This window comes from Chionomys nivalis, chromosome 1, assembly GCF_950005125.1.
Source record: "Chionomys nivalis chromosome 1, mChiNiv1.1, whole genome shotgun sequence".
NCBI classification, from domain to species: Eukaryota; Metazoa; Chordata; class Mammalia; order Rodentia; family Cricetidae; genus Chionomys; species Chionomys nivalis.
The window spans coordinates 5,271,163-5,292,802 of record NC_080086.1 but is presented as its reverse complement, the minus strand read 5'-3'; the positions used below and the strand labels follow the sequence as shown (position 1 = coordinate 5,292,802).

Genomic DNA, 21,640 nt, shown 5'->3' with positions numbered 1-21,640 from the left:
AATGAGATGCTGCCTCAGATCAGATGTTACCTTCTTCCACTGGTCTCTGATGCGTGCCTACAAAGAAACTTGGTAGCGTGTGTGTTTGGGTGTGTTGTCTGCTTTGCACACATGTGTACCACATGTATGCAGTGCCCAAAGAGAGCACTGGATCCCCTGGGACTTGAATACAGACAGCTGTGAGCCACCATGTGGGTACTGAGAACTGAACCCAGGTTCTTTGCAGGAGCATCCTGTGTTCTCAATCTCTGAGCTGTCTCTCCAACCTCAAGATTTGCGTGTGTGTGTGTGTGTGTGTGTGCATGCGTGCACGTGTGTGCGTGTGTGTGTGTGTGTGTGTGTGTGTAAAACCGACCATGCATGTGGGCACTAACAGAGGCCAGAAGAGGGAGCTCCTTTGGAGCTAGAGTTTCTAGAAGCTGTGTGGTTCTCAGCACAGGTGCAGGGAACTGACCTCAGGTGCTGTGTAAAGCAGCAGGTGCCCCGCACTGCTGAGCCATCTTTCCAGCCCCAACCTGGAACTGCTTGCCAACAGTCTCTGTGCCTTTGACCCAGAGTCAGAAGGATCAGAGGCATCGAGCTCAGAGGCTTCTTCCCGTCTCAAAGAGCAAACGAGCCGGAGGTGAAAATCTGTACTTAGAGTTTAAAAGACCTCAACTATTTTTCCTCCCTTCGATTTTCGTTCATGTCATGACTTGTTTCTGAATGAGACAGGTTGTCACTGGGAGAACAGTCACCGAGGCAGAGGGTGGGATCAATATGATACTATTTGGAGGATTTTCTGGCTATTGTCTGTCCTGTTTTCTCAGGCTGTGTGGAGGTGCAGCATTAATAACCCTGGAGAATAAATAACATTGCCAGCTACATGATTGGGCCGTGCTGATGTTGACTGCTAACTGCTTCTAAGTGAACCTTTCAGTGCTGGGTGTGCCCCCACGGGTCTGAGGGTGTGGTGTGCTTTGGGTTAGAAAGAAAGGGGGAAAGAAGTAAGGAAATTTCATTTTGTTCCTGTGCCAGTTCAGCCACACACTCTTCCTCTCTTCGGAGCATTTAAATGGCGCAGAGTCGGGTCTTAGGTCTGCATAAACTCTGGCTGCATTCTTTCCTGTCTTGTTAATTTGACTAGCAGTAGCTGGCTACAGTCAGCCCAGTAGTAAAATTCCATTGGCAGCACCTGTCCATCAGGAGGAAGCTTTTTCCATTTCTAAAGAGGAGTTAAAGCAGCATTGTATTGAGAAAAAGCAGCCCTAGAAGATTGTCTAGACGAATGAATTCCTAAAATCCCAGTTTCTTTCCCTATTGTTCTTTCTACTTACTTTTCTATGTCCACATTGACATACTGTTTCTCTCTCTCTCTCTCTCTCTCTCTCTCTCTCTCTCTCTCTCTCTCTCTCTCTCTGTGTGTGTGTGTGTGTGTGTGGCCTGTGTTTGCTGATTCAGCCCATAGGAGACTCTCATTTTGATCCATGCCTTGCCAGCCCCGCCCTGTGGTAACTCCTGCTCACAAGAGCGAGGGCTGGGGCCTGAGTTTTCATGTAAATGGGATCAGGTCTCTATTTGAATGGATTGCCCGAGAGGAGAGCATGTTCTTCCTGGGTGTTTGCTTCATGAAGTGAGCCAATCTGCCACAAGTAAGTCAGACTCCTACCTGAATTTACTCTATTTCTTGGTTTTCTGTGCTTTTAAAATATGTCCAGCAGATTCTCCCTCAGTCTGTCCAGGCCACAAGGTTGTTGGTGGGGTTAAGGTCTTATATGCGTGTGGGATAATGGTTTAAGCGGGGTTTAAGTTACTCCTATCCCACTCCACCATACATAGACGTCTAGAAGGTCTTCTCTCCAATTCTCCTATACTGCAACCTCAAATTTGAAATGAGCTTTAAAGAACAGAAAAGCCAACTTCTTTCCTCTGTCTATTCCCATAAAGGGGAGGAACGTGTTCCTGAGCTACACTTATGACAGGCTAGGGTTGAGTTCTGCTGCGTGTCATATCCTGGTGGCTGAGATTTATAAAGATTAACAACCCGAGAGTTAAATCCGCCTGCTTCCGCAGTGACCCTGCAGGATTATGGGGAGATGGATGGCCACACAGTTGGTGAGGTTTCTCCCAGATGGCACAGGACATTGGTGTGGTCAGTGAGCACTGACAGTTGTTGAAACACTTCCGATAATGTTTCAGCACAAGAGATGGGAGGTTTTCTACTGTGCAAGCAAGGTCCCTCCAACTGCACTGTCTAAGGTTACAGTGAACAGAACACTGTAGGGCACCCTACAGGACAAAACTTGTCTGTGGCCTCTGGGGGCAAATCTTACATGTTTACTATAGTTGTGTTTTGGCTTTAAATGGGACAACCAGGCTTTAGAATAGAAGTATTGTTACTAAAAGGTGAAGTATGTTCCTCCCTCCCACTTTCGGAAGCTGTCTAGTAGGGCATGAACACACTTCTGCCTACGTTCAAGCATTGAGCACCAAGGTGCCAACAGACAGGGCTGGCGTTAGTACTGCAACTCATCAGAGCAGATGACATGGAAACACATTACAATTAATATTTAATTTTTAAAAGATTTACCATGTGTCTATGTGAATGTATGCACATATATGTGCAGGTGTCTGCAGTGACTGGGAAAGGGAGTCAGAGCCCCTGGAGATGGACTTACAGGTTGGAGCGAGCCACCATCAGGTACTGGGGACTGAACTCAGGTCCTCTGCAAGAGCCACTGGTTCTCTGAATTGCCAAGCCTCTCTCCAGCCCATGTTTGTATTTAAATCTTTGTAAGTCTAAACAGTTTAGGCTCCCTCTTTCCCTATACCCCATGTCAGTGCATACCCAGAGTTAGTCTGCGCTGGAGAAAACTCTGTGTTTAGTTCAGTGTGGTTCAGAAGACTGACTGCCTCCCAGACCCTTGGTAGACTCCTCCTCCCTGGCCTTAATTCCTTGCATTCCCCCTGAAAACCCTCTGTAGAACAGTTTTGGGAGAATGAGATTACATATACATGTATGTTGTTTCAGTGTACATGTGGAGGTCAGAGGCTATTTGTCATCTCCTTCTTCCCTCCACGTTTCTGGTTTCCAGGCATTGAACTCAGGTCGTCAGACTCGGCATCAGCAGCGCCTTCACCTGCTGAGTCTGCTCATCTCCCCTGACGTCTGTAGATTCTAACAAACTAAATAGACGTAGCCAGAGCTCCTGCCTGGCATGGCCAACGCTCTTGGTTCGTCATTACTGCTAAAACTAACAATGAAATAAAAATAACAAAAACAAGCTCTCACCAAGGCTTTCTGTGGCCTGCCACGATTCTGCATCCGATTGATCATACTATGCACACCTATGTGCGGTTATGCGTGTTTGCATTTCACACTGTCTGAATCTGCCACAGACATGCCAGCATGATAGCACTTCTTGAATTCAGCTCCCTTCCTAAACACATAACAAGCAGAGCAAGCTCCCAGGAAAAGCCCAGGGCTTAGAAGGAAGCACCGGCCAGACCAATACCCACCTTTGCTTTTTGAAAGAGCGTGAGTGTGTGTATACATCCTAATGCCAAAATCAGATCCTCTCTAATCGAGAACCCTTACTATAAATTTCAAGGTTCGAATGAGACTTTTACAGCTTTCACAACTTGACCTGGCAGTTCAGTACTGCCTTTGAATGGAATCATGGGTGTTGACCTGGTTGTAATCTATCAAATCCCTGCGATATGGGTCAAGTCTAAAGTGTATACTTTATCTCTCAAGAAACCCAAGAGCCATTTCAGGTCAAAAGTTGGATGCTGAGTAGCTGTCTTGTAAATAAAAATGTGACAGTCACATAGTGCAGCCCTCGGACAAGAACAGGCCTTGAGCATGTGAAATAAACTCCATCTGACCTGGGGGTTTAGCATTTGTTTTGCTCAAGGATGTATCAGGTTTCCTCTAAAGTGGGGTGTTGTTTGTGAGAATGTCTATGAGAAAGTTGTGTGGATGAGGATTCACTAAAGGTCCCACTCCCCAGATCTTCCCCAGAGCACAGGAAATAGTGGCTTGATTTAAAGCTGTTGAGGACACTGGCCTAAAGCTGCGTTTCTGGAATGCACACTGTCAAACCACTGACCATGCATCTCCTTGTTCCTGCAGGAGAATGGTGTTGGTCGCCTGTATTCTGAGAGCTTGCCACAGCTCAGGTTTGTCCTGCTTTTGAACTTGGGTGCATATTCCATGGGTTTTTAAACGAAATCACTTGCCCTCCATGTTGAAGGTATTTCTTGTCTCCTTTCTTCAGGGAGTCTCTCACACAACCCTCGGCTGATCACACTTCATCCTCAGAGAGCACCGTGACTTCGAGTGGTGAGTAGAGGCAGGACAGAGAAAGCTGGGGTTCTTGTTACTAACTGAGCCCTGCCGTTTGGCACCCTGCTAAGGGGCGTGCAATTAAGAGGGGCCTAGGCAAATGCGTCGTTTGCATGGCTCTCACAGCCAGCCTCTTCCTGTCCCCAGACTCTGGATCAGACACTTTGCACATGACTCCTGGGGACCTTGACTGCAAATCTCTCTGTGAGGAGGAGGAAGCAGGATCGGCCTCTGCCATGCCAGGTACGCTGTTGCAAGCCCCTAAGTGGCGCCTACAAGCTAGTCAGGTCAGTGACCCTGGGAGCATGATAAGGGGGGGGGGGGGGTGTTCCTCTTCAGAAAGTGATTCTTGTCAAATACCTTGATGCAGTCTGTCTGTTGTGTGAGGGTGATGGCACTGTCTCAATTTGATAGGCAGATGAAAGGTTAGGGTATGTTATAGCAGGCCTTAAATATTGTCGTTTGACAGAAATGGTTTAGACTTGGTTAGGTCTCATTATGTCAGTCCCAGCCCTAAAATTTAAGGAAATCAGAAAACTTCCATAGAAGGAATCATATTTGCCAAAAGAAATTGATATCTATTTTGCTCTTATTTTGTATAGTCATTTATAACCCTCGACTCTTCCAGAAGAGGGAAGCACAGGGTTGAGGCAGTGCAGGCCGCATTCTGTGCAGGGTGTGCAAAAATGAAGAGAAGTCACTACACATGACAGTGTCCCCAAAATGTCCCCATTCTCAGCCTGACAGCCTGACATCTGGGAGTGTCCACGTCACGATCACTACCAGCCTTGCATATGGTATTTACAAAACTACATGTCAAGCTGTACGAAAGCCAAGCTCTAACAGCTTCTCCTTCCACATAGCTCTGTAGTAGAAAAAGGCCGCTCCATCCCTGGCTGTGCACTGGCAGACATGCGTGTGCTCGGGAGCCATTAGCTGCTGTCACGTATCAGCCTTTGCTTTTGCTGGTCTGGCCACATCACCACCCCTCTGTCTCTTCCTCTTTTGCTTGTCACTGCTTCCCCAGTCTCTCACTACTTCCTCTTCTTGCAGGCACCAGACCAGCTCCGAATAGTGCTGCAAGCCAGGACTCCGTGAGTGCAGACAAGGCTGCATCACAGCTGGTGAGGGTAACGTCCATGCTAACAGCGAAGGCAGTGGCAAGCTTTGAGAGTCCAGCTGTCCCTTCGGATTTACATAATGCTCTTTGAAAATCATATTTTACTCTCTCAAGATATTAGGAAACAAATCTGAGTTACTAGAATTTAATTATATCGCCAGGGTATTAATCGACTTGGATAAGCTTGGCAATGAGTCCAAGTGAGGATGGCCTTGCTTCATGCTGAATGTCATTCACTTGCTAATGCATCCTAGATCAGAGATAAGGTGATGAATGCATCATTGCATACAGCTACACAAATCGGTAATGTGTGTATGTGTTGTGTGTTTGTGTGTGCATTGTATGTGTTGTGCGTATGTGTGTTTTGTGTGTATGGTGCATTGTGTGTTGTATGGTATATGGTGTGTGTGTGGTGTGTGTGACGTGTGTATTGTATGCATGTGTATGTGGTATGTGCGTTCATGCATGTGTGGTGTGTGTATGTGATGTGTGTGTTTTGTGTGCATTGTATGCGTGCTTGTGTGTGTGATGTTGATCATGTGACGAAGCAGACAGTCGATGATTGTCATGAGATTACTCGTTTGAAAGAAGAACTGATTGGGACGAAAGCCGGGAGGGTCACGGGAGGCGCTGTGAGAGCGACATGGTTTTAAAGGTTAACACTAAACACTCACAGGAGAATTCCTTTGATGGAGGAAGATCCAGTGTCACTCGTGAGGACGGTTGAAGGAGAGCCTGGAGACTGTGGTCTAGGGCCATGATTCTCCAAGGCTCTTGGTTGTATTTTACTACTTTTGTGGTATGGGTGACGGTCCATTGCCCCGTGCATCCGTGGTTGAAGGGTAACCTGCTTCATGGTTCTCCAAGGGTTTTTCTTAGACATTACTTCCTCTGTTGTGTGGGGGGGGCTAGGAAGAAGGTGCATACTGGATATATAGGTATTGTTGTCACCAGCTCAGTGCAGTGTCGAGAACCATAAAAACCCATGCAGGTAACTCAGGAAAGCTACAGGATGATGAGGGTTTGGGCGCAGTGAGGTAGATACCAATGTTAAAATCGAAAAGGAATGGGGTGAGTGGTGGGCACGTTATTTGGAATCCTCCTTCCATGTGGAGCAGAACGAGGATGCAGTGTTGGCTACTGTAGATGCTGCTGTTTCCCCTTCTTAAAAAAAAGGGCAGAGGAAAATAAACTCAGGATGTTTAGTTTTTCGTGGGTGGAGATTCCTTTCATCTCGAAGCAAGGCAGTCATGAAAAAATCTTAAGAACGGTGGAGGGAAGGGAACAAGTCCTGATGCTGTTGTCATATTCAGAGAAGGGAGGCGGTGGTGAGCATGAGATCCACAAGGTAAATCACGTGAATGATTGAAGGACGCAAAGGAAGGCCCAGCTCCAGAGCACAACCTAAAAGAGCAAATGACGAGCGAAGGGAGGAAGGAAGAAGCGCAGAATTTGAGATGAAATCAAGGCAGCATTGTCAAGCTTCAGGATGGAGCAAGGCATCAGTAGCGTGTAAGATCTTACAGTTTAACAACCCACCCGAGAAGGAGACACACATCTGTGTGTCATCAGGCAGAAAAGCGAGTGTGTGGGTGAGGTTTCTTAAGGACTGGCAGGCGGCTGAACGTACCGAGAATACGGAATATGGTATCCCAGGTTCTGGCTACTGTGGTTAGAGCAGCAGTGAACTTGGTTGAGCGAGTGTCTCTGTGGTGGGATGAGGCATCCTTTGGGGAGATGCCCAAGCATAGCACAGCTGGATCTTAAAGTAGATAGATTCCCAGCTTCCTGAGGAACCGAGACACTGATCTCCGTAATGGCTGCACAAGTTTGCAGTCTCACTAGCAATGGATGAGTGATTGCCTTACTCATACCCTCTCCAGCACGAACTGCCCTTTGTGTTATTGGTCTTAGCCATTCTGACAGGTGTAAGATGAAATTTCAAAGTAGTTTTGATTTTCATTTTCCTGATGGCTAAGGATGTTGAACATTTCATTAAGTGTTTCTAAGCCATTTGAGTTTCCTCCTTTGAGAATTCTCTCTTTAGACCTGTACCCATTTTAAATTGGTTTTTTTTTTGAGTTCTTTATATTATATTTTATAAATGAGCCTTCTATCAGATGTGGAGTTGCTAAAAATCTTCTCCCATTCTGTAGGCCGCCACTTTGTCCAGATGACGGTGTCCTTTGCCTTTTCAGTGTCATGAGGTCCTATTGTTGGCGTCAGCGCTCGAGTCATCAGAGTATTTTCCTGTGTCAATGAGTTCAAGACTATTTCCCACTTTCTCTTCTATCAAGTTCTGGCTGAAGGAGTTCCCACAATAAGGATATCCAGTTTTATGCTGAAATCTTTGGTCCACTTGGAGTTGAGTTTTGTGCTGCATGATAAATGTGGATCTATTTCTTCTACACGCAGCCATCCAGTTTGACCAGCACCATTTGTTGAAGGTGCTGACTTTTTCCAGTGGGTATTTCTGGCTTCTTTATCAAAAGTCAGGAGTAAATAGGTGTGTGGATTTTTGTCTGGGTCTTCAATTTAATTCTGATGAGTAACATGTGTCTTTTCATACCAATACCATGCTGTGTTTTGTTTTGTTTTGTTAACTATAGCTTTGTAGTACAACTTAAAATTGTGAATTGTGATGCCTCCTGCGGTTCTTTTATTATTTGAGATTGTTTTAGCTATCCTGGGTTTTTTTTGTGTGTGTTTCCATATGAAGCTGAAAATTGTCTTTTCAGAAGCTGTAATAAATTGTGTTAGAATTTTGATGGGGATTCTATTAAATCTGCTGATTACTTTAGATAGAATAGAATGGCCATTTTTACTATATCAATCCTACAAATCCATGAACATTGGAGATCTTTCTACCTTCTGATTCCTTCTTCAATTCTATTCCATTGATCAATGTTTCTGTTTTTGTGCCCAAATTGTGCTGTTCTTATTGCTGTAGTTCTACAGCACTATTTGGGATCAGGAATGGTAACACTGTCCTGATGGTTTGGGGGCCTTTGTTGTTGTTGTTTTGTGTTTTATCATTCAGGATTGTTTTAGCTATCATGAGTTCTTTGTGTTTCTATATGAATCTGAGATTATTCTTTCAAGATCTGTGAAGAATTGTGTTAGAATTCTGGTGAGGATTGCATTGACTCTGCAGAAATGTTCCTTCTGTTTCTATTTTGTGAAAAGTTTGAGGAATATTGGCATTAATCATCCTTTGAAGGTCTGGTAGAATTCTGTGCTAAAATCATCTGGCCCTGGGATGTTATTTGGCTGGGAGACATTTCGCTACTATTTCCATCTCACTGGGAGGTACAAGTCTGTTTCAATTGCTTATCTGATCTTGTTCATCTTTGATAGGTTAATATATTGAGAAAATTATCCATTTCTTTTAGATTTTCCAATTTGGTGGAGTACAGGTTTTTAAAAGTATAAATCCTCATGATTCTCTGGATTTCCTTGGTGTCTGTTATTATATTTCCATTTTCTTCTCTAGTTTTGTTAATTTGGATTTTGTCTCTTCACCTCTTAGTTAATTTGGGTAAGGGTTTGTTAAACTTGTTGATTTTTCTCAAAGAATCAACTCTTTGTTTTGTTGATTTTTTTGTATTGTTCTCTTTGTTTCTGTTTTATTGATTTCAGACGTGGGTTTATTTCTTGCCACCTACTTCTTTTGGGTGTGCTTGCTTCTTTTTGTTCCAGAGCTTACAGGTATGCTGTTAATAGTATGAGATCTCTACAGCTTTTTTATGAAGGCACTTACTGCTATGAACTTGCATCTTAGAACTGTCTGCATTGTGTTATGTAAGTTTGGGTGTGTTGTAATTCTTCTTCATTCAATTCCAGGAACTCTTTCATTTTTTTCTTCATTTCTGACTCAATCCATTTTTCATTCAGTAGTGAGTTATTGAGTACCCATGAGTTTGTAAGCTTTTTGTGGTTTTTGTTGTTGATGGTGATATCCAGTTTTAATCTGTGATGGTCAGATAGGATGCAGGGTGTTATTTCAATTTTCATGTATCTGTTAAGACTTTTGAGTCCAAGTATGTGGTCAACTTTGGAGAAAGTTCCATGAGGTGCTGAGAAGGAGGTATATTCTTTTATGTTTGGGTGAAATACTCTCTAAGTATCTGTTAGGTCCTAACTTCTGTTAGCTTCAGCATTTCTCTGTTTAGTTTTGTCTGGAGTGCTTGTCTATTGGTAGGAATGGTAAGAAGTCAGGTCCTGTCACTCTGTGAGGGTCAATATGTGATTTAAGCTGTAGTAACGTTTACTTTACAAACTTGGGTGTTCTTGTGTTTGGTGCACAGATGTTAAGAATTGCAATGTCTTCTTGGTAGATTTTTCCTTTGATGGGCATATAATGTCCTTCACTATTTCTTCTGATTAGTTTTGGTTTGAAGTCTATTTTGTCAGGTAATGCCACTAACTTGGATAGGGTGCTGTTTATCTTTAATATTACAGTGTATTTTTTGGATGCAGCAGAAGGATGGATCCTGTTCTTGTATTAAACATGTTAGTCTATGTCCTATCATGAATTGGGGCTGTTGATGTTAAAAGTTGTCAATAAACAGTTGATTCTTGTTATTTTGTTGCGGTGGTGTGGGTTCCTCTTGATCCTTTTGATTTGATGGTCTGGGATTATTTATTCCTTGTGTTTTGGGGGTACGGTTAGCCTCTTCAGGTTAAAGTTTTCCTTCTAGCACCTTCTGTAGGGCTGGATTTGTAGATAGACACTGCTTGAATTTGGTTTTATCATGGAATATCTTTCTCTTAGAGTGGTTGAAAGTTTTGCTGGGTATAGTAGTCTGGGCTGGCCCCTGTGGTCTCTTGGAGCTTGTAGAACATCGGTGAAGGCCCTCTGGCTTTTAGAGTTGTCATTAAAATCAGATGTTGAGCCAAGTGATGGTAGTGCATGCCTTTAATGCCAACACTTGGGAAGCAAAGGTCAGCAGATCTCTGTGAGTTTGAGGCCGGTCTGGTCTACAGAATGAGTTCTAGGACAGCCAGGGCTATGCGGATAAACCCTATCTGGAAAAACAAACAAACAAAAAAAAACAACAAAAGTTAGGTGTTATTTTAATAGGTTTGCCTTTCTATGTTAGCTGATCTTTTCTGCTTGCAGCTTTTGATATTCTTTCTGTGTTCTGTATGTTTGTGTTCTGAATGCTCCTTTACCTTGATAGGCATTTCCTTCTTTAGGTTATGGAGATTTTCTTCTACAATTTTGTGCCTTTGATCTGGGTTTTTTTTCTCCCTCCTCAATTCCCATTTGATCTTTTCTGAGTAGCCAAGATTTCCTGCATGTTTTGTACCTGGATTTTTTTTTTTTTAAGATTTGACACTTTCTTTGGCTGAGATATCAGTTTCTTCTATCTTTTCTTCAATGTCTGAGATTCTCTCTTCCATCTCTTGTATTCTGTTGACAAGTTCTTAATCGAGTTCCTAAACTTTTCACTTCCAGTCTTCCCTCAGTTTGGGTTTTCTTTATTGATTTTACGTCTTGAACTTTTTTTTTTATTTCATTCCACTGTTTGTTTGTGTTTTCATAAATGTATTTATCCAAGTCCTCTTTAAGGACCTCCAATATATTCATAGAAGTTATTTTGTAGTTCTTGTCTTGAGCCTCAGCTGTATTGTCTCTCTCAGGGCCTATTGTAGTAGGGCTTCTGGCTTCTAGTGGAGACATTGTCCTGGCTGTTACTATGTTTTTATTACTGGCATTTAGGAATCTGGGTCTGGGATGACTGTAGACCTAGGTGCTGACATCTGGACTAGTCTTTACTATGTGTGTGTTCTGTTCTTTGGTTTCTCTTGCCCTCTCTGGTTCTTAGGAGGGTGTGTTTGCTGTAGGTTGCCTGGTAGGAAATGCTTTCGAGACCCTGCTGGGTGTAGCTGCTGGGAGTTCCAGGCAGAATGTGTTTCTAGGTTCTAGGAGCTGATAATTCAGCAAAGGGATGAGCTAGAAGTGGGAGGGAGGTTGAGGGGATCTACATGACAGGAAAGAATGATGTGTCACGAATCTGCATGGAGCCCTGGGAGTGGGGACTAGGGGAGCAGAAACCACAGCGTGTGTTCTGCTGCATTAGGCCTATTTTCTATGAGCTCCCACTCATCTGACTGTGTCAGCATCGTACAAACGACTGTGTGCTTACTGTGTTCCCACTAAGTCTTCCAAACGAGTCAGCACAACCCGCTTACACAGTTATGCCTGTGTGGTCACCGCAGGCTTTAGAGCAGGCAGGGAAAACCTGATCCAAGATTTAGGGGAAAAGGTCTTAGATAGGTAAAAGCAAATTCTGAAAGATAAGGCAGAGCCTGTCTCATCAGGCAGCAAAGGATCAGCAGGCTGTCAAACGACATCATTCCTAGCGTTCCAGGAGGAGCAGGTACACACCTCATTCCTTTGTAAAGGTCAGCTGTGTGTTTAACTTTCCTGGCTTATCTTGTGTGCACAGGCTTTTTGCCCTCTACACCCCTGGCACACACACAATTTTTTATAGCAGCTGGTTAATGGTCTTAAAACATTTGAATGAAGCTATCCATTCAATTATATTTTGATTCAAGTAATCCTAGCACTTGACTACATGAGGAAGGAGGATCACTAGTTCCAGACTAGTACGGGCTTGTGGTCTACATATTGAGATCTTGTCTCAAATGACAAGGAAGCAACAAAATTCTATGTGTGTCTGTGTGTGTGCGTGCATGCGTGTGCATGGTGTGTGTGTGTGTGTGCACGTGTGTGTTCATGTGGAATGAAGGTCTATCAGAATGGATCTTAACAGGCATATTTCCATAATGCCGTGGAAGGCGCCCCTTGCTGTGGCCTGAGATGGCGCTGTATACATACCCACACACCACCCTGTGTGCCTTGGTGGAGGAGTCCTTCCATGCTGGCGCCCCAATGGCTCCTCCTCCTCATGCACATCACTGGTTTCCTTCGTGACAACTGTGTCCCTTTTCAGACCCTACCTTCATGTTACTTTGGCCTCCACACAATGCAGTCCTTTCCACTGGCCCTGTCTGGGCCGACCTTCATTCCAGTTCCCAGAGTGCTGCAGGGCGATTTGATAGACACAGGCCAGGAGACCACAGGAGGCAGGGAGGTTTGCTTCCCACGCATGCCAATCAAAAGTTCTTCCAATTTTAGGAAGCAGGAGAGGGACTCGGAACAGTAGAAGACAGAGGGAAGGACAGCACCACAGGAGGTAAGGCGTGCGCACACGCAAGCGCACGCAACATCACGTGACCTGTTAGTGGTTCCGGGTGATATGTCATAGGCAAAGCTGTGTCGGCCACTTACATGCAATACATTCTGTACCCTGGGATAAGATCAGCCAATAGAACCCTTGGGTCTGACTGCCCAGCATCCCATGAAACAGGCCTGATGGCTCATATCTCATATCTCTAATGGTGGCACTCTAAGTGGAAGCAGGAAGGTCAGCAGCTGAAGGTCAGCTTTAGATAAACAGTGTGCTCACAGTCATGCTGGGGTGCATATGACCCTGTCTTCAAAATAACCCCCAAACAAAAACAAAATACAAAACAACCCCCAAAACAAAAACCAAACAAGCAAACCTTATTGAAAGAATACTATCATCATAATCTGAGCATTCAGCTTGCTAGCTGCCTAATTTCAGCCCTCCAAATGCAAGGCAAGGCAGGTAAACAGTGGTTCCATAGCCTCAGGAAATTAGTGCAACTATTTGCCACTGTGGGTTAGCTGTGATGTCCTCACGTGACTCAGTAGTTACAGAAAATCACGTCCTATCGTGTAGATGGTTCGACAAGGTCGTGGTTTGGTTGCATCATACATCTGAGAGCCAAAGTTTGGCTCTAAGCCAAGTGTTGTCAACCCTAAAGCCAATGTCATTCATGTTTCCAAGCCGTCACAAAGAAAACTGTCATGACAGAGAGATTGTCCTGGAACGGTGAGATTGATGCCGTGTTCATCAATGTTCTTTGTATCAGTTACTTTTCTTCAAGGTGTAGCAAAAAATTAAGAGAAAAGCAGCTTATAGGAGGGAAGGTTTGTACCTTGACGGATACCATCCTTCCATTGTGATGGGGAAAGCCTCACAACAGGAGCGTGCGTGGGGCCGCTGGTCCCCTGAGCACACAACCAGGAAGCAGACAAACGCTGGTGCTTGGCTCACTTTCTGTTCACTTAGTCTGGGACTCCAGCCCATGGGATGGTGCCCCCCTAACATGCAAAGGTGGCACCACAGGTCATCTGACCAATCTAGGAGCTCCCTCGCAGATGTGCCTCGGAGTTCTGTTTCCGTGGTGATTCTAGACAAACACCCTTGTTATCAGCGTTGTTACTGCTGCTTTCAAAGGCTGGACCAGGACAGCAGAGGGGCACGAAGGCAGTGGGTCTCATGTGGTGAGCTGAAATGTCAAGAGGGCATCAGAGCGCTCTGACTCTGGGCTGTCTTTGGTTTTCACACATCACTGATGCCCTGAGGTACAAGTCTGTGTGCTCCTAGCGGTGGCTTAGCTGATTCTCTTACTGTGTGAGCAAGTGCCTTAGCTGCCTGTCACCTCGGACATTTAAATGAAATACGTTTTAGTGAGGCTGGGACAGAATAGCTTTGGGTGGAAATGGGCTTTGGGATGTTAACTGTTTTTAATCTGGTACTTCGTCTTTTCGCAGAAACTGAGGTTTCCCCGCCTCCCAAAGCACCTGCAAAGTTAGTCAGCTTTCAGCAGCGTGAGAAGTAAGTCTCCCTCACACTGGGTGTGGAGGCCATTTTCCCCTTGGGTCATACACATGTGAGTTCTCTGTCTCCTCCGCAGCACTTCAGCTAGTGAGAAGGAGGTGGAGGTGAGTTCAAAGCAAATGACTGCCTTCTACTCCCTCCGTCCCCTCCCCTCCATCCTCCCCTCCCTCCCTCCCTCCCCCTTCCCCTTCTCTCCCCCTCCATCTTTTCTCTCTTTCCTCTCTCCCTCCCTTTCTCCTACTCCCCTCCCTCTTCTGCCCCTCTCTCTGTACTTATGGTCCCATGATGGTTTTGCACAAGCCAGTTACCAGCCTAAGTGTAGGCAAAGCTTCCATGTTCCAGCCTAAGATTCCAGGGGAGGAGGATGTCCAGCTTGGCTTCACCCTTTGAGACATGGATCTGCTCTAACTGCTTTTCTCGTCCTCACTGTTGCGGCCACAGGCAGAGTTTCTCAGGCTGTCTTTGGGCCTTAAGTGTGACTGGTTTACGCTGGAGAAGAGAGTCAAACTTGAAGAGAGGTCCCGGGACCTGGCGGAGGAAAACTTGAAGAAGGAGATTACCAACTGTTTAAAGCTCTTAGAGGTGAGCGGATGCTTGGGGAACAGTAGTCACATGCTTACAGGTTTACCCCTGCTTCTCCCTCTCCCTGTCTGGCCTCAGCCACTTCCAGTGCTTGGACCACAGCCGTGAGCCACATAACCAGCCATATAGTTACTGTCTGTTTTGTTTTGTTGTACATGGTATAGGAGTCCAGTTCCATACTTAGGCATATGGATATACACACTTTTCTCAGCGCTGTTTCTGGAAGACACATCCCTTCTCTGTTGTGTGTTTTTGGTTTCCTTCTCACAGATCATTTGACCACAGACATGAGTTGTTTTCTGGTCTTCTGGTGTGTTCTGTAGTCTATGTGTTCGTTCCAGTACCATCCCACATGAATTACTAGAAGTGGTGTGTACTATGTTCTTCAAAAATTATTATGCTTGCTTATTTTGTATGTGGGGGGCACATAACACGGAGCACGTATGAAGGTCAGGAGTCAGTTGTATTTATTGGGGGCCATGCCATGGCTCACACTTGAGGGAATTTTCTCCTTCCACCATGTGGGTCCTGGTGTTTGACCCAAGTCATGCGAGTTGGTGCTCACTCTTACTGAGCCACCTCGCCAACTGTGTCCATGGTTTAGAACCAGAAAGCATGGCGCCTCTGATTCTGACCTCTCATTAAGTCGCTTTAGCTGTTCACTCTTCCTTGATAGACGACCCTAATTTTAGGGTAGCTTTTGTGCCAGCCTTTTTCTCTTGGGCCACCAATCAGCTCCCAATTCATAACACGGAGACTTCAAACTTTGAATGTTCAACCTATGCTCGTTTCTGGCTAGCTCTTATAACTTAACCTTTCTTTTTTTTTTTTTATCTATGTTTTACCTCAGGGCTTTTGAGTTTTCTTTCTGTATGCTCTACTGTTCTCTTCTTCTTTGTCCAGCTACCTGCCCCGCCCCCCCACGTCTTTATTGTTCTCTTCATCCTTGTTCTCTCCTTCTACTTATCCCCTCCTTCCACCAGCCCTGCCTACCCCTCTCCTGCCTAGCTATTGGCTGTTTAGCTCTATATTAGACCAATCAGGTGCCTTAGGCAGGCAAAGTGAAACAGCAACACATCTTTACATAGTTAAATATTCCTCAACATTTTTTTCTTTTTCATACATTTTAGTGGTAGGGATCAGTATCAGAGTCTCAGGAATGTGAGGCCCATGGTCTAACCCTGAGCTGTGCTCCCCAAGCCCCCACATCGCTCTACTTCTGCTCACTCCCAGATGATACTGTTGAAATTCCACAGACAGATTGCTTGGTCATAAGGTCTCTATCAACCTTTCCATTTGTGTCTATGTGTTATAGGTTTCAAGGAATAAGTCTTCTACTTCTTTGCTTTGGTTTATTTCGGGGTGTTATATTCTTTGTAATATTTCTTTTAAATAAATTGTTTTCTTGGTTTATTATTTTAAGAAGTGTCAGTACACAGAAACACAACTGATTCTTGTGTTGCTTTTGAATATTGGTGTCTCTTTTTTACTCCGCTGTTGCAAGGAGCCGCTTGTTCATCCTGGCTGCTCAGAACCGAAATAACCACACAGAAACTGTATTAATTAAATCACTGCTTGGCCATTAGCTCTAGCTTCTTATTGGCTAGCTCTTACATATTAATTTAACCCATCTCCATTAATCTGTGTATCACCATGTGGCAGTGGCTTACTGGCAAAGTTTCAGCATGTCTGACTCTGGTGGCAGCTCCATGGCGTCTCTCTGATTCTACTTCCTTTCTCCCTGCATTCAGCTTAGTTTTCCCCGCCTACTTAAGTTCCGCTTTATCAACAGGCCAAGGCAGTTTCTTTATTCATCAATGGTAATCACAGCATACAGAGGGGACTCCCACATCACTCCACCTACTCTTTTTCTCTCTCTCTCTCTCTCATATATATACCGTGGCAGGGGGCATGGCAGGCAGGCATGGTTGCTGGACCAGTGGCTGAGCTCACATCCCATCCTCGGGACAGGGAGCTACCTGGGATGTGTGGACTTCTGAAACCTCAAAGCCCACTCCTAGTGACATACCTCCTCCAGCAAGGTTGCACCTCCTAATCCTTCCCAAATAGTTCTGCCAACTAAGGACCGAGTATTAAAATATATGAACTAATGGGGGTCATTCTCATTTAAACTACCATAGCTGGCTTCCTCCTTTTCCTCCTTTTATTCAGTGGGGAGCCCCAGGCGTGGGATGGTGGTCCCCATATTCAGAAGTGGTCTTCCCTCCTCTCTGGAAGCACTACCACAGATACACCCAATGGGGTGTCTCCTAGGTGATTCTAAAATCAGTCTTGATCCAGTTCAAATTATTGTGATTCTCCTCTGAAAGAGTTATTTTGTCCTCATGCAACACTTTCCATTTACGGGCATTATCTGTTTATCTCATCCTGTGTTGTGAGCCATGGAGGAAAATGAGCACATATGGGGGTAACACAGCAGGAAGGGGGAGACTAGGCATTGTGTACCTATGACCCAGCACAGTGTTTAGATGCCCTGCACCGCTGGGCTTTGGCGGTGCTCTCTGCTCTTCATCGGATGCTTAGATCTGAAAGCGGTTTAGCTGGTGTGAGAAACTCTGCCGAGCACGTGTTTTAATGCTTTGCTCCCCACAGTCATTAGCGCCTCTATGTGACGACGACAACCAGGCTCAAGAGATCATTAAGAAGCTGGAGAAGAGTATAACATTTCTCAGCCAGTGTGCGATGCGTGTGGCCAGCAGGGCGGAGATGCTGGGGGCCATCAATCAGGTAACAGTGGAGCTGAGAGTCTTTGTGCTCCCGCAGAGTGTGGGCTACAGAATAAGAAGACATTTTCGAACACTTCTGGGCTTCCAGGTGTGGGTTTAAGCCTTTAAACCCAGCACCGGGTATGCAGAGGCAAATGCATCTTTGTGAGTCCAAACCCAGTTTAGTTTGCACCGAGTTCCGGGCCAGCCAGGGATGCAAGGCAGGAAAGAGAGAGGAAAAGAGGCAGAGATGGGGTGGGAACTGGCTGACTCAAAGAGGGAGGCATGGCCCTGTGTAGTCTGCATTGTGGGTTTGCAGAAGTGTATTCCAGGGTGAGATGTAAGCCCTTCTCTCCCAGATCACAATAGACCCACTTCCTTTTTAGGGTGTTTCTCCCACGCTCATCTTGAAAAACCCATGAAGGGTTTTTGTTGTTGTTGTTGAGCTTTTTGTTGTTGTTTTGTTTGGTTTTTGTTTTTGTGTTTGTTTTGTTTTTACTCCCATGGAGGGAGTCGGAAGCACAACACAAATGATAGAATAATGAACCAGGGGACTCCAAGGACACCGACCCACATCAGTGCACATGTGTGGTGGTTGGGAAAGGGCCCTGGGGCCTGCGTCACTGATGCAACTGCAGCTTCCAGAATGCCTGAGCAGCGGGGCTTTGTTCCCTCCAGATGCTCAATGCTGACTGTGGTTTCCTTGGTCACCCCTGCCTACCCTCCTATCTGCTTTTGTTTGAGTGTTATACAGAGTAGGATTTCAAGTGTGCATCCTGACCAGTTCCCAGGAGACTTCTGAAAATCGGCACCAAACAGATGGGCTAAGGTTTCCTTAGGAAGACACTTAACGTGTTGGAGGCTTCAGTCTGACAGTGTGTTATCCAGCCTCGTGTTTTCGACCCCTCAGTTGGGGATGCTGTTGATCTTTATTTGGATTAAAGTTATGTGTGCACAAGGCTTTAAAAACCCAGGTGTCTCTGTCAGCTGCCTCACCTACCCCCATCAACTTTGCGTCTGCATCTGTTTCTCGGTCGCATGCTTACCGGGTGCCTGAGTGACATGTTTTCCTTTTAAGCATGATCCATAGCTTTCTTGCTATGATGATGGACATGTGTTTTGGTCAGCCTCTGCCTCCCCACACTTTCCATCCCATATTTTCCCATCTTCTTTCTTGACCAAGCTTTAAACTCTATGATCAGATCCAGAGTTCCCTACCGCATGAACCCTTTCCACCTTCCATGTTTCAAACCACTCCCTTACCAGCCCATATCAGAGGGAAAACAGTGCACCCGAGCTGACTCAGGCTCACCCGAGCTGACTCAGGCTCACCCGTACTGACTTGGGCTCACCTGTGCTGACTCAGGCTCACCTGTGCTGACTCACGCTCACCTGTGCTGACTCACGCTCACCTGTGCTGACTGAGCTCTTCACTTACACTGAATGCTTCACGTGGGGCCCGGGAGCTTACTGTCCCTTCTAAGTCAGCTTCACATCTTGTCTTCAAACCACCACCGTGCCTTTCCTGTGTTCACCGTCAAATAGTGACTTTGCTACTAGAGAACTGACGCAGAGGGAGGGAACTGCCTCTGACTTGAACCTACTGTAAGAACCCATATGCTGCCCACCTTCCACAGCTGTAGACAGTCATTCTCCTGCACTAAGGGCAGCCATATTACCTCTACACAAGATCCCATCCTGTCCCAGATTACCCAGAAACATAAGCCTCAATCCTGCCAACCGAAACCCCTTTTACGAGTTCTTCTGAGTTTACAGAACCATTTCACAGGTGCACATTGTAAGATGGAGGAGGCAGAGAGGTGGTGTATATCCACCCACATGCTCACAAAACCAAGGTGACCCTCAGATTTCTGAGTTTCACGTCATCTTCTGTCTCAAGGTCCTGATGGCACCTGGCATTTCTTCCCAGATGCCTGATACATGCTGCACTTAGCCTGCTTAAATCCACAGACCCTCGGGCCCTTTCCCTACCCACTGCCTCCCTCCCCCAGTCCTAGTGGCACAGGCCGGGACTAGTGGAGATTTGATGGGTGTTGCAAGGAGAGCAACTTGTTTGTCCCAGCCGCCCAGAACGGAAATAACCACACAGAAACTGTAATAATTAAATCACTGCTTGGACCATTAGCTCCGGCTTCTTATTTGCTAACTCCTACATCTTAATTTAACCCATCTCCATTAATCTGTGCATCACCACGAGGTCGTGGTCTACCAACAAAGTTTTAGCACGTCTACCTCCGGCCGTGGATGCATGGTGTCTCTCTGACTCTGCCCTTCTTTCTCCCAGCATGCAGCCTAGCTTCCCCACCTAGTTTTGTTCTTCCCTGTCATGGGCTCAAAGCAGTTTCTTTGTTCATTAACCAATAAAATCAACACATAGACAGAAGGACCTCCCACACCAGATGGGGGAGACTTTCAACACTCCTATCTCCTGCATCAGTTGTTAAAACATGCCTCGTTGCTCTATCTTCAGACCAGCAAGAGAATACAGCCACAATTGCTGTTGGCATGTCTATCACAGCACCTAAGTCACTGCCCACTCCCAACCTCTATAAACACAGTAGTTTCCAAAATGGTCCTGCTTATGTCAAATTCTAATCCTTCCAATACTTTATTCTTTAACAAGCAGCTTGTGTGTGTGTGTGTACCTGTGTGGGTGCATGCATGTGTGTGTGGGTGTGTGTACATGTTTGCTGCAGTGCCCATGTGTAGGTCAGGGGGCAACTTGGGAGAGCTGGCTTTGTCCTGCAGTGTGGGCAGTAGAGATGGACTCAGGCCTTTGGGCTTGCATGCGGGCTTTTCATTCACCAAGCTACCCTGCAGGCCTCAGTGCGTTTTACCTGAGCGCTGCGCTGAGGATGGTGTTGCTGAAGGAAGCTGACTCTTGCAGGAAAGCCGGGTGAGCAAGGCGGTGGAAGTCATGATTCAGCACGTGGAGAACTTGAAGAGGATGTATGCCAAAGAGCACACCGAGCTGGAGGAGCTGAAGCAGGTTCTGCTGCAGAACGAGAGGTCCTTCACCCCTCTGGAAGATGAGGGTAACGGTGATGTGCTGCCTTCGCGGCTAAGACTGTTTGCTGCTCATCTTGGGTCCCAGAAACCATGTCCTTAGTTTACAGCAGCCTGCAACTCCAGTTCCAGGGGATCTGATGCCCTCTACTGGCCTCAATGGGCAACTGCACCCACATTTAAGTGAACACACACACAGTTTTAGTTTCTTCCTTCTTTTTTCTTCTTTCTTCTTCCTTCCTCCTTCCTCATGGACAGGATCTCTCTATATAGACGTGGCTTTCCTGGAACTCCCTATGTGGACGCAGACTACTTCAAACTTAGAGATCCACCTGCCTCTGTCTCCCAAGTACTGGGATTAAAGGTGTGCACCATCACGCCTGGCCTACGTAGTTTTAATTTTAAAAGATAATAGTTATGATTTCTTAATATTCTCTTTCATGATCCCTCACTGTCTTGCTGCATCATTTAATAGGATCATTAAGTTCAGTTTATATTAGGAAAAAAATCTTGTTCCTGTGTTTTATATAAAATATCAAGGAAAAAACAGAGAGACACCGCGGGTTCTTTGTGTTGTCCTCAGAATCCATTAATTCACTTTGGATCACAGAGACGAGGCCCTTCGTCCCACTCCTTAAGAAGACTCTAATGTCTAGCCAGGGTGCATTAGAGCTGGTTCTTTCTACACATATGATAATGTGTAATAAACGAACCGCTCCCACCTCATAGTTTGGATTCTTGAGGGAGTTATTGATCCTAGATTGGGAGACAGATGAGAACATGTGGTTTCTATAAATCTTAGGATTTTTTTTTAGATTTACTTCTTTTTATTTTGTGGGTATGACTGCTTGTATGTGTGTGCATGCAGTGCCCGTGGAGGCCAGGGTGCCTGACCTTCTGGAACTGGACAAAGATGTTTGTGAGCCTCACATAGATGCTAGGGATTGAACGTGGGTCCTTTGCGAGAGCAGCCACCGCTCTTAGCAACTGAGCCGTCTCTCCAGCCCTCGATGGTTTAGAGTAAACAGTATGAGCTCTTCTGAACAGAATTCTTACTTTAGTAATGCTCCCTCTTTGAAGAGCAGCAATATTGGCTGTTCTTATGCATGCTAGCAGGCACTGTAGACAGCTGCAGGAA

At 45.5% G+C, this 21,640-nt stretch overlaps 1 protein-coding gene across 6 annotated transcripts in view; it reads left to right on the top strand.

The window, feature by feature from the left end:
- Positions 1 to 21,640, top strand: part of Irag2 (inositol 1,4,5-triphosphate receptor associated 2) — a 49,640-nt gene that overhangs the window by 22,640 nt on the left and 5,360 nt on the right. For 5 of the 6 annotated variants that reach the window (XM_057771506.1, XM_057771515.1, XM_057771485.1 and 2 more), the window contains 10 exons: positions 4,115 to 4,161; positions 4,260 to 4,324; positions 4,475 to 4,570; positions 5,381 to 5,451; positions 12,595 to 12,652; positions 14,101 to 14,164; positions 14,244 to 14,271; positions 14,609 to 14,749; positions 17,363 to 17,497; positions 20,384 to 20,537. In XM_057771506.1, the coding sequence (XP_057627489.1) occupies positions 4,115 to 4,161; positions 4,260 to 4,324; positions 4,475 to 4,570; positions 5,381 to 5,451; positions 12,595 to 12,652; positions 14,101 to 14,164; positions 14,244 to 14,271; positions 14,609 to 14,749; positions 17,363 to 17,497; positions 20,384 to 20,537 (859 nt within the window). The remainder of the gene's footprint in view (positions 1 to 4,114; positions 4,162 to 4,259; positions 4,325 to 4,474; positions 4,571 to 5,380; positions 5,452 to 12,594; positions 12,653 to 14,100; positions 14,165 to 14,243; positions 14,272 to 14,608; positions 14,750 to 17,362; positions 17,498 to 20,383; positions 20,538 to 21,640) is intronic. The other variant, XM_057771525.1, reaches the window with a different exon arrangement.